This window comes from Balaenoptera borealis, assembly GCF_965194805.1.
Source record: "Balaenoptera borealis genome assembly, chromosome: 7".
Lineage (NCBI taxonomy): Eukaryota > Metazoa > Chordata > Mammalia > Artiodactyla > Balaenopteridae > Balaenoptera > Balaenoptera borealis.
In genome coordinates, this window is record NC_138864.1 from 75,569,481 (window position 1) to 75,582,304 (window position 12,824).

General features: G+C 36.9%; 2 protein-coding genes across 4 annotated transcripts in view; one reads left to right on the plus strand and one right to left on the minus strand.

The window, feature by feature from the left end:
• LOC309631749 (uncharacterized protein) overlaps nucleotides 1-12,824 on the plus strand; it is a 673,620-nt gene that overhangs the window by 39,265 nt on the left and 621,531 nt on the right. The gene's annotated exons all lie outside the window — the stretch shown is intronic.
• Nucleotides 13-10,014, minus strand: STEAP1 (STEAP family member 1). Its single transcript, XM_082398547.1, has 5 exons — nucleotides 9,579-10,014; nucleotides 5,881-5,995; nucleotides 3,227-3,739; nucleotides 2,463-2,627; nucleotides 13-374 (listed from the first exon to the last, which is right to left on the minus strand). Exons 2-5 carry the CDS (start codon nucleotides 5,962-5,964, stop codon nucleotides 117-119), a joined length of 1,020 nt encoding a protein of 339 aa, XP_082254673.1. The 5' UTR covers nucleotides 5,965-5,995; nucleotides 9,579-10,014; the 3' UTR covers nucleotides 13-116.

Genomic DNA, 12,824 nt, shown 5'->3' on the forward strand with positions numbered 1-12,824 from the left:
TAAACAAAGAGATAGGTTAAGATCCTCAAGTGGTCATTTTATTAAACAAATACAAATTTGAAGTGTTTATGATAAAATATATCAATATTGGACAAAAATGTGTGTAAACAGCAATTCTACAACTGGGAAGACATCTTAGTTTTGTTAATGTTGGTGACATCTTCCCAACCGTGTCTAATCTTCAGTATCTTCTTTCTCAAGCATGGCAGGAGTAGTATGGCTTTGCATATCAGGACAACAATCGGAAGGAAAACAGCTATCATAAAATTTGGAGGTGTATACCATACAAATTGTTTTATATCTACCCATTTATTCCAGGCAAAAATCAATGCATGTATTGTGCCCAGCAGAAGGGAAACAATTCCTAGTTTGCTCTGCAAAAGAAAAAAAAAATTATCTTGGTGAGATTGGTTCATTTAGAGTTTATTCCATCCTATAGCAGCTAGATCTGTTTTGTTGCTTGGAAATTCTTCCATTCATCTCCATTTGTTTTCCTATTACGTTTCTTGACAATGTCCACTCATATATTTCCATTCTTTTTACATGTGGGTAATGCCTTTGTCTCCAGACTATCTAAGTTGAGAAAATTCACAACCATTCTCCTTTTGGTCTCAGAAAATTGATAACATTGCCTTCCCTTTCTCCATACCTTGTTCTTCTCTCTTATGACATTTATTTTATGATGCTTTGTCTCTTGTGCATTTGCCTTAATTCTGCTTATCAAGAGACACCTAAAATCAGAGACTCTGTCTTACTCATCACAGGATCCCTGCAGAATCAACACAATGCTGAGCACATTTTAGGTGCTCAATAAATATTGGCGGGTTGACTGAAGATCAGTGCAAAAATCAACTTGATATTGGTGATCTTTATCAATTACAAAGGCAACTAAAGTGACTGACTGTGATTTTGGTATATTAATACTAAAGTGATTGACCTTGGTCTTTGTTAAAAAAAATCAAACATTTTGATAAAGTGGAAAAATACCAACAATTATTTCAATGTTTTAACAAAACACAGAGATATGGAGATGTGAAGAAAATATCAGCTTGCATTGGGATACTTGGCACCATCCAGATAATGTTACTTAAAAAGAATTGTTCACCTATGTAGTTTTATGGAATTCTGACAATAGCTCTTCTAGATATCTTCTGACTTCTATTCACTTTACAGGAAATGTTCACTAGACTGTCAGAATGAATCCAAGTCACAATTATTCAGCAGTAAGCCCCAATGAATACAACCAAATAGCTAAGTTTATATTTTCAGATATAAATCTCCAAGGTAAATCATAGAGTAGCCAGTTCTTGGATTGTAAATGAAAAGCTGCTAGGTTATTAATTGAAAAATATAAGTAATTGGTTGAAGATTGATTTACCAAATGTGTATTGTATACATATTATGGGCTAGGTATTGTACACAGAGTGGAATGGGTTGGGTTGTCAAGATACAGCGCTTGAATTTGTAATGAAATCTGTAAAGTGATGCACAGCATATGTGTGACAGGCAGAGCAATGTAAGAAGAGAGTTATTTAATGAGGAACAGACAACTCCAATGGCTATCAAGCTAAACCTACAAAATCAGCAAATATTGCGCCTGGAAAATGTGGCACCATCTCTAAACCACATTCAAATAATTCAGATGGAGACATTCTTTCCAGCTTAATCAGAGGTCCTGATAAGGTGTCTGTTGGAGTATATGCATGGATGTGTACAAAGGATAGTGAGGATTAACTGACTTTGTGGGAATTTCCAAAGATGTCCACCCATAAAAGTTAAAGCTATGTACATAATTTAAAAAATCTTGGCAGCGCTTAGGACTGAATTAAGTTTAGTCCTTTGAATCTTGTCAGACATGGATCCCATTGTTCTTTCTAGGGTGTAATCTACCACTAGGAAGTTAACCTCAGTAAATCTGAGACAGTTTTGAATTCCAGGAATATTGAGAAACTTCAAGTGAATAAGCTACATAAAATGTAACTTGGAAAAAGAAGCTTTTAAAATTAGATATTAGAATACCTTTGGTAGATAAAACTCCATATTTCAAGGAGGATAGTACAAAGCTGTGTAACTTAAAAGGCATGAATAAAATCAGAGGATAGGCAAAATTTTTTTTTTTTTTACTTTTGGAGAACTAAAAACAATATTTAATTTCTAAAATACCACATTTGTTGTTGCTAGATAGACAGCAAATTGTCCAACAAGCTTCAAATGTTAGAAATCATATTTTTCTTTGAGTAATGCCTCTTATATATGTCTAGAAAACACCTCTCCTATTTGTCAGCAAGAGGGAAAAATGATGAGAGCACATTTTTAATTGGAACAAGTGTGAGATCTTTGCTATTGGAAAACCATCTGTTATTTTTTTATGGGGTAAAGTCAATATACTTGAGGATATTATAAGCTTAAAAAGAAGATTTCCCTCTCTGAGGGACCAGAGTTTTTTTATATATATAATTTACCTGAATATAGTGAAATTCTCTCCATGTCAAAGAGTCGCTCACAGATGGAATAGACGTCACAGCCAACAGAGCCAGTATTGCAAGTGCCACAATTCCTAGAGACACATAAATTTCCATTCTCCAAACATCATGCTCAATCCAGGCATCTTCTTTATTTTGTTGGACCTAAGAGAGGGTGAAAAGAGGAAGGAAAAAATGCAAACAACACTTGTTTCCAGTATAAGAGCCTCCTTCTACGCTCCCTCTACTATGGAGGACCTGATAACTAGGGGCCTCCACAAATTTATGACTTTATTTTTGCATTTCTCTAAGAGAAATGACATAGGAGCTATTGATCTTTTTCCTTGAACGCAACATTTATATAATCTGTTTTATTAATTTATATAATAGTTATTTGATGGTTAGAATTGTCATATGTGTGCATATATGGTAAATAAGCAGAAAATAGGAACAATTAGCATTAAAAAGAAATCTTCTGAGGGTGGTGGAAGATTGAAATGTGGCTCTCTCCATGAACAAAATACTTGTTTATGTTGTTAAAGTTGTAGTTTACTATTTTCAGCTTAGAAAACATTCCTCAAAGTAGAATTATACAACCAAGCCCCAATGAAGAGTTATAATAAAAAATTTTAAAAAGCACATTACTTTCTCAACACAGGGTTTCAACAGAGGTTTGGGGTACTGATATTAAAATAAGAAACAGTTAATTTGTTAGGAGACTTAGACTTTTTAGTTTAGTGATATTGTCAGTAATGTCATCCTACCTGTTGATATGCCCAGTTTAGCAACTTGTATCTGTAGGATCGTCTCATTGGATAGGATAAGCTGTAAACTGCATGCAGTACAGCAAAAAAGAAACTGAGAAGACCAAATTGCTTTCTTGTTACCATCCACCTATCCAACCAATGTGGAAATTTCTTATACTTGGTTCCATTATGAAGCTGCACAACTGCTGCTATCACACCTGGCAAATAAACCAGTGCCAAGAGGGTGATGGAAACCATTGGCAAGACTTTGTTGATGACCAGGATCGGAATTTTATAAAAATACTGTTGATGGGAAGTTACAAAAGGGTGAATTATTTCCCTCAGAAGAGTGTAAAGAAAAGTCAGAGATGATACGATAGCAGCGATTTTAATTGGCAAACGCCACTTTGGAAAGAGTTCCTGTTTGTGCTGAAGCTCTGGGGGGCAATCAAATTCATCACAATGGGTTGTTTGGTGCAAGTGCAAAAGCACAGGTCTTTTCGGTGCACTGGTCTCTCTTGAATCCTTATTCTACAAAGGAAAGAAAATAAACATCTTAAAATGGAACAAAACAGTGGGATGTCTCTCAGACTAATTACTTACTGCTCATTGTACTTATCAGTAAAAAAGGACACTTTGAACCTTGCTTTTGGACACTGGTTAGTGGAAGGTGGCATAGACTATGTGGCAATGATCAAAGGTGCACTTAGTTATCCTACCTTACTTGGGGTTCTCCATAATTTCTGTTACTCATTTTTCTTTAAGTCAAAAGAAATACATGCTTCAGATACCTCCACTAGAGCTCAGACCATTGTGTTTCTATCTTGAAAGTGTAAAAGAATGAAATAATGCAACTGGGAAACAAAAACTGAAAAACTTAAAAAAAAATCCAGAAATCTTTGGTAAAAATAATAACACTTGTAAGTAGTCATAGTTGTATTTGTTTTATAATTTCTTTTGGTTACTGAACAACTCTCTGCAAACTCCATTCATTCAAGTACAAAGGAACAGGAATAATATAGTCATTACTATTAGATAAAAATATGTAATTTCCATCATGTAGTCTTTTTTTAAATTAATGTTTATTGGAGTATAGTTGATTTACAACGTTGTGTTAGTTTCTGCTGTACAGCAAAGTGAATCAGTTATACATATATGTATATCCACTCTTTTTTAGATTCTTTTCCCATATAGGTCATTACAGAGTATTGAGTAGAGTTCCCTGTGCTATACAGTAGTTTCTTATTAGTTATCCATCTTATATATAGTAGTATGTATATGACAATCCCAATCTCCCAACTTATCCCTCCCCCCATCATGTAGTCTTATATTCATAAAATATCTCATTTGTATAAGTACTAATAGACGAATAGTCTATTAAAACGGTACAAAGGCTATATAAGTAGTTAAATCCCACAGGGATGATCTATTTCCTGAGAAAGTTATATTTCTTTACCCAGTTGCATTTCTAGGTAGTCAAAAATTCAAAAGAAGTTTGCACTGAATATTATGTCACTTCCCCAACTGACTGATATACCAGCAAATTAAAAAAAAAAAAAACCCCTCAAAATAAGAACTTATAGCAGAGTATTTCATATTGTGTTACTTTATGAACAAATTTACTTTCTCACCTAATATGTTATTCCTAATTTCTTATAGCTCTATATGTAGACCCATAACATTTTAATGCTCAGAATGATGTTAGTGATTATCTTGTTCATTTCCTCATTTTATGCAGAGTAACTTTAATTCGCATAGTTCTCTATAATTTTTATATATGACCTCTTGCCATTTGACTTTTACTTTCAGTAACAAATCACTATTACATCCAATGCTTTTTCCAATTACTCCATTTAGAAGGGAGTTGAGCATTTTACAGCTTCTGCCATCTCTGCATGTTAAAACAATCAACGGATATCAATTTTCTGGTTATGCGTGAAGAATCATGGAACAGGAAGTAAGACAGTTCACTTGAAAAATGAAGATGATTTTATTTTATGCACACTTATTTTAGACAGTATGTACTTGTACTACCTTATTTTTCCTATTAATATAATTAAGATAAAATAAATACTTTCTGTTAAAACTGTAGTTGAGATCACTTAGAAAGGTAAAAAGAGTTTGGAAGCAAAATTTTCCACCACTTGTTCAGTCAAATAATTTAGTAAGAAACATTTAATCTTGATGTGGGGCAAAAGTGTGACAATGATTCTTACTCCAAAGTTGAATTTATTTGGTTAAACAGTGAATCATCAATTAACTTGATGATCTCTTGGTAAGCTGCCATGGAGCCTATGAAAAAAACAGTTTACAAAACTACTGTTATATGGGCATTGATGACTTTTTCAAAAAACTTAGGCCCACAGAATGTTAGAAAGAATTGGAAGGGCTTTGGAGATGATCTGGTCCAACTCTCTCACTTTGTAGATAAACCAAGACCCAGGATTTTCAGTGACTTATTCAAGGTTATTCAGCTAAGTCCATGACAGTCAAGGTACAACTCCTCTCATAGCCCACACTGCCTTTACCATCACAGTATCAGTGCCAGGAATCAGAGTAAAGATATCAGCAGACTAGGGTGAAAATCACTTTTATAACACTAGGAGATATAGAACAGCATTTGAATTATTTATAGATTTTAATTAATTAATTAATTAATATTATTATTTTACCAAATAACCATCTTCTTCTAGATTTCTCCTGGGCTTCATTTTCCAAAGTTCGTCTTGGTTTGTGATGTCTTGTCTGCTCTCCATTAATTCTATAAAATAGTATGGCCTCAGCCACCTGTGAAAATAAACATAATTATCTTCTTCACATCTATGCTATTTATGATATTAATGTTTGATAGGGCAATATGAAAAATTTACTCATATAAGGGCTAAAGTGGCAGATAAAGTGCAATTTAAAATATAGACTGATTGACTCATTTAACCTCACATTATAATCTGTAAGAATTCAAACAAGTGCCCTTGTGTCAATAGTGTTTTTCTTTGTCCAACTATCAGTGCAATGAATGACCCAGGTGTCTATATGGAATTCAAAGGGTCAGATGTTGCCTTTTATTTTAGGAGACTTTAACTCCAGGTGCTCATTTGGAAGAAAGTCAACTGCCTTCAAAGGTGAATAGAATTAGGAATGTGGTTTTTTGAGAGTAACAATGTTGTCAATGGAGGTTGGAGTTTGCTGATGTAAGATTATACTTCAGGAAGTTGTGTTTAATAGACTTTTGGGGTTGACACTGGAATCTGAAATAATGGTGAAATGATTTTATGGGGAAATGTACTCTGAGTTTCAGAAAATGAACAGAATAGACACTCTTGGTAAGGTGAACGCTGACAGCAGCATAAAGGACTGAAAGGTTGTCTTAAAAGAGTGCCATTTTCCCATCGGAGTCACAGGCTGGTTTTTGTTTGCAAGACAATGCGTTGCTAGCATATTTCCAGTGGGGTTGTTGATGTGTTCAATCATTGACATGCCCACTCTCCTGGTTAACCCTGTGGAAATTATTTTGTCACAGTTCCTGCCAGATAAAAGAATCTTTTCCTTAACACTGTCCACAGATCCTCATTTGGGCTTGGTGTAACATTTTTTAGGAAAGGGAAACATATGATGTCACAACATTATTCACTGTTTTATTAGTTCTAAATTTATTTCCAGAGGAATACATTGCCAATTTATTCTTTATGAAATTCAGTAAGAAAACAGATTAGATATATAACCATTTGATTGACAGAAACATTCCAAGTGTTTCTGAATTTTAGACCACCTGTAATACTTTATTAAGTGGAAAGTTGTTTCTAGCAGTTTAAAACACTTAAAACATTCTCCAACTTTTAAAGGTTTGATTTTCACAGAGAATAAAGAGGAGTCATCTTTACATAATGCCAACATGTGCCTTTGTTGAAGTGCTCTAAGAACATTTTCCATATGTTACTTATTTCAAAATTTCACAATATTCATGCTGAGAATATTTGTTTTGTTCTGTGCACATTCTTTTCCCACTATTTTATGATCTAAAACATTTCCTCCATCCAGAGAAATGCCCTTCTTTGGCCATAGAAGTGGGCATATGACTCAGTCTTGACTAATGACAGTTCTCTATTCTGTTCATCACACTGATTGGCTTAGGGATGGCACACAACTCTAGCTGAACCAATTAGAGTCCTTCTCTGATGTTTATATTTGGAAATGAAAGATAAAGAGAAGATGTCTTTAATATTCTGTTATATTGGGATGATAGAAGCCTACCATGCTTTCTTCTACATGCTGTAAGGAGGAAGATGTCTTCAAAAGGACAGAAGAAAGCCAACACACAGAAGCCTAAGCAAGAAATGGGGAAAGACACAGGAGTCCTGGCATATTTAAATATTTAGAGTTTCTGAGACCAGATCCTGAATTTTTCAGTTACACAAGCCAATACAATCCCTATTTTGCTTAAGTTAGTTTGAGTAAGGTGTATATCACTGGCATTTGAAAGAGTTCCGAGTAAAGCATATGCCAATCTTCAAGTATCTATGAACTCAAATCTATGACAGACATTGAGGAGGAAAAAGAGAAATGAGATTCCGTGTCTGCTCTGGAGGGGTTTTACAGTCTATTTGCTTAAGAAGTATTATTCCAAATCATTTGGTGATTTAACCAACATTATTAATATAGTAATTTGGGGGTGTGTATATGACTAGGAATACAAGTTTTACTTACTGTAATCAAACACAAGAAATAATTCACCATGCTTGGGAGATGTGTTAACTGTGAGTTTCAGGATGGCAAAGATGTTAACATACAAATCTACACTTTTTCAATATTAAGTCATTAACTATACTGTGAACAACCAGGTAGGCAGTGGGAATATAAAGTTAAATGAGATGGAGACTCTGCTTTCAAAAAGCTTAAAGTCTAGGAGAGAAGGCAGACATTTCAAGAACTGCATGGTAGCGCAATGCATCGGAAAGGAAGACAAAGTTTTATGGACAGATGGTGGCATGGGAAGGGTGAGGGCTCTCTTCAGGACCTGGTCCCGGAGCATCTAGCAAGTTCGTAGTATTTGCTGATTGAGGGCCACTCTGCACAGAATCTGGGTGAAAAGCCAGAGTGGCCCTGGAGAGGTATCCAACCATTCGTCCGCGTGGTAGGGAGACCGTACTGAAGAGCAAAGCCAAGGAAAAACCCCAGGCAGTTAGGAAGCTTGTTGACTGTGTCACCCACAGTCCACCTTGTACCCTGAAGCCAAGAAAATAAAATAGCAGTCAAATAAAATATGTTGGTTTCCCTCAGACATTAACCAAATATATAATTTAAATTCTACAATAAAATCTTTTCATCAACAAAAACAACAGGAAACAGCACGGTATTCAGATGTTAGGAACTCCAGAATTTGATCCAAAGTTCTCTTTCGTCTCCATTAAAAAGCAAAGCCTATTTCTGATGGGACTGTTGCATTTTGCTGGACCAGGACCTGACGTTCCTGCTAAATATTGACACAGTCCAACTGACTTATGTTTATGTGGAAGAATTTAGAATATGAAGACACTCAATGACTGGGATACATGGTCAGTTGCACTGCATTTCCAAATCTTCTACACTTTTAACTGCAAACTTACTTTACCACATTTAACTATGTGAAGGGGAGGTGTTTTTCTTCACTGGGCTGTGTTGTTAGGCATTGCTTCCTCCCTGTGCTTAACATTCTGTGCTAAACGAATGACCTTTTATTCAATAAGGATTTTTTTTTTTTTTTTTTACGGAAAGAACAGAGTCAAGAATTCGGAAGTGTACGTACATTTTATGTCTACAAACCACTTCCAGTGGATTTCACACCTGACACATATAAAGCCTTGATTGACTATTTGGAGGGAACTTGAATCCTGAGATCCTGAAAGAGTCGGACTAATGTTCCAAGGACTTAAAATGAAAACTCTCTGTTACTAGGAAACTTGAAGACGAGTTGCACGATTTTACTTTAAGTAGTACGTACCAATCATTCATCAACACTATGCAAACTCGTGGCGACTTTGCCAAGTTGGAAAACTTGCCATCAGAACCCAACCTAAGGACAAACTTAATAACTCATCATATCCCCTGAGTCCCCAGGGAAAAGGCTTTCCTGTGAGTCCCCGGCTCCCAGCCCCCTGGACCAGCCACAGTGGAGCGGTGTGCTCCGCGGAGAGCTCGCTGGAAGGCAGCGTGTCCCAGAGCGGCGCGCAAGGGGCAAATTGAGCTGCGCTCGCTCCGAAGCGCCGCTGCTTCAGTCCTGGGAGGGCTCGCAACCCCCTACACTCCTCCCGATGCTGGGAGCCCGTGCCCGGCCTCGCAGGGACACCGAGAGGCAGGGAGCAAGCGGCGAGCCAGAACGATTCAAGGGACTCACCCGTCTCTCGGCGTGATCTGACGGTAAGTCGCGGCCGCAGCACCGGCCCGGAGGTGCCAGCCCCGCTCGGCGCCCGAGCCTCGGGAGCGCGAGCCTGCTCTGCCTGGGCAGACTCCGCCCCCTTGTCAATTGTCCGTCCAGCGCCACCTGCCGGTGCCGGGCGTCCGCAGGGCTCCTGCTTGGCTGGACAGTCCTGGGAAGGTCCCAGAGCCGAACCTAGGATTTCCCTACGTAGCCATCCGGCCGCTCCCGGTTTTCTTTCAAAGAGCCCTGTCTTCTGCCTGCGGTCGGCTCTGCACCCTCTCGATCCTCTCGATATTCTCCTCTCCTCTCCTCCTTTTCCCTCCCTGCCTCCCTCCCTTCCGTCCTTCTTCTCGCCTACTTTAATCTCCCAACTAATGAACATTCGTGCAATTCTTTAGAGCAGTGGTTCTCAAACTCTAACATGTATTTCCTGTAGGGCTTATTAAAACACCGATCTGTCGTGTCCACCCCCCTCCCTCCAAACCCCCTCTCCTCCACGTCGCCCACGTTTCCTGTTTAGTAGATCCGGGATGGGGCCTGAGATTCTGCATTTTCTAACAGTTCCCAGGTGATGCTGAAGCACTCTCAGATCACCCTGTGAGAGCTCAGCTAACTCATTTTAGAGCTTTAGCGCTCAGCTAACTCATTTTAGAGCTTCAGCGCTTAGCTAACTCATTTAAAACTTCACAGCAGCTCTTTGAAGTGGCTGTAATTTACAATTTCCAAATCCGAATCTGAATCTCTGAATCTCTTTTGCCCCCTAAATTGTCGAAATCTTGTATCTTAAACCGCACAAACCCCGTCCCTTAGCTGAATAAGTCCTTAAACCCGACGTTCGCTCCTTCCCTTACCCGCCTCTGATATTAAAGCCACCTTCCCATACCCTAACCCAATCAAGCACTGCAAACCTAAAGTTGAGTTACTGTCACTATTTAAAAGTTTAAGGTTGTTTTTAAAATATGAGGGGTATGGAGAAAGAGCGAATGTGAGCGGGGTGGGGTTGGAGGGTTGGTTTACTCTTCTGAGTTGGAACCAGCCTCAGGGTAGAGCGTCTGAGACCTGAATTGCAACGTCTGAGGATTTGGTGTATAACATCCCCAGAACTAATCTGATTAGGAAAAGTAAAGGAAAATAAACTCTCAACTGCATTTTCCTTGATTGTCTTTTATTCATAGCTAGGGCCCCTAGGACTGTTCATATTTTAATATGTAATTTTCTGTAGTCATTGACTGTCCACAAGGTAATGTTAAAACCCTTTGAAGATTAATTTACCATGGACTGATGCCTTGTGGTAGAAATAGAATCTTACACTTTTAATTTCTAGCAAAACTAGAAAATAATCATTTTTAAAAGTTTTAGAAAAAAAAATCTCTGTGTTTATAGCACAGATTATGAAAATTAAGACAAATTGCTGAATGTGTCTAAGCATTGTTGAATTTTAAAAATGATGATAGGTCTTAAATCGTCAAACAAAACAATATGATTTTATTCTTTAAGATTTGATAGAACAAAGGTCATTCACTTTTTCATAATTTATTTTGCATGTGATGAGGGCAAGGAAGTTAATATTATATTAATATAAGTTGGCTAATTGTAGCAAGCTCCACTTAAAACTGCTTTTCCTGTTTAATTAAAACATTTGGAATCAAGCCCCAAATATTTTTGCTTTATAATTAGACCAACAATTTTATTTCCACACTTCTTCCGAAAGTTTTTTTGTTCAGTTTTTTAGTGAGGTGAATAAATACAGTATGTTTCAAAGGAAAATGATTGAAAATGTGAGGTTATTTACTAATTAGTTTGTAGAGTTTATAAAGGCAACAGAACATTGGATTAAAAAACCATAGTATTAAAGAACTTTGATTGAGTTATCAGGAGTTAGTATTACAGACCAAATTTCTGCAATTTTTGCATATATGTGATCTGTGATTTCGGTATGAGATGAAGGAAAAGATTTTCTTTTTTTTTTGAGAAATACAAAGCCAAAGCACATGAAAATGCTCTGAGTCAGCCTCTATAGCACATACTTTATAAAACCAGTATGGCTTGTGGAAAACAACGCTATGCTATTGCAAATGTTGAAAAGCAGATTGCTAGTTTTGGTATGACTTGCGAGAACTAGAGGAATTTAAAATAGGAATTCAACTGTGAGTTACTAACCACTTTGGATCATTCAGAATATTTTGTAATAAACTTAAAGTCTAGCAAGAATGCATATTAACAAAACAGTTCTTCAATCTTATTTAGGGTCAAATACTAAACTAGTGATTTCACAGTAACATGTCATGGGGAAAATATAACAATTTAGAATCCATGAATACTTTTACTTGACCAAAAAGCAACCTAATCTTAGAATTTGATGGGACTGCCATTTAAGAGGTAAATGGAGTATAGTGGTGTGAGAGATAAAAAATGATCATACTGTTAAAGTTAATCAAAATGATCAATAGTAAATTGTACGTGGATGACAGGAACTGTATTTAGTTTTTCTCCTTCGGAAATCAAACTAACTCCTAAGGGCACAGTAAGTCAAACAATGTTCAACAGTATTTCCAAGTCTACCTCTTACTGTGTAACAATGGTCAAACTTATTTTAAGAGGAGGCAGAAATTACCTAAAGTTCATGGGGAAATATTTTGTCCAAATGATTGTTTTAGCACAGACATGGTAAAGCTCTACTGGCCTAATTTTCTGATACTACTAGTCTCATATGATAAATTCTCTTCACTAGTTCAAGATCTTCTGGTAGAGTAATGTTCAAAGTATGTGGTCAGTTAGCCCCCAATGTCTGTGGGTGAAAGTGGCTGGGGGCAGAAAGAATCCACCCCCGGGATTGGAGGTTTTTAAAAAATTCCTCCATGTATTTCCCCCCAGCTCAAGCCCTTTATTGCTTATTCACCAACACAGTTAACAGTCAACATCTGTTCTAGGCGGATTTTAAGAATTGGTGGTTTATTTCAAGTCTCACAGATCCATTTCTGCCCAAATACTGCTTAATTATGATGCTCAAAATTCTGTGACAAAATATATCCTATTGTCTTTAAATCTGTTGTAATCTATGAAAAGGTACCTGCAAATGGCATCACATTAAGCCTTACCAGTTATTTACATCCTACTATCATCGAATATTTCAGTACTTTTTTGAAAGTATGTTCTGACAGAGAGAGTGAAATATAAGGGTGTTGAAGATGGATACTGGAAGGCTGTGAAGGGGTTATACCT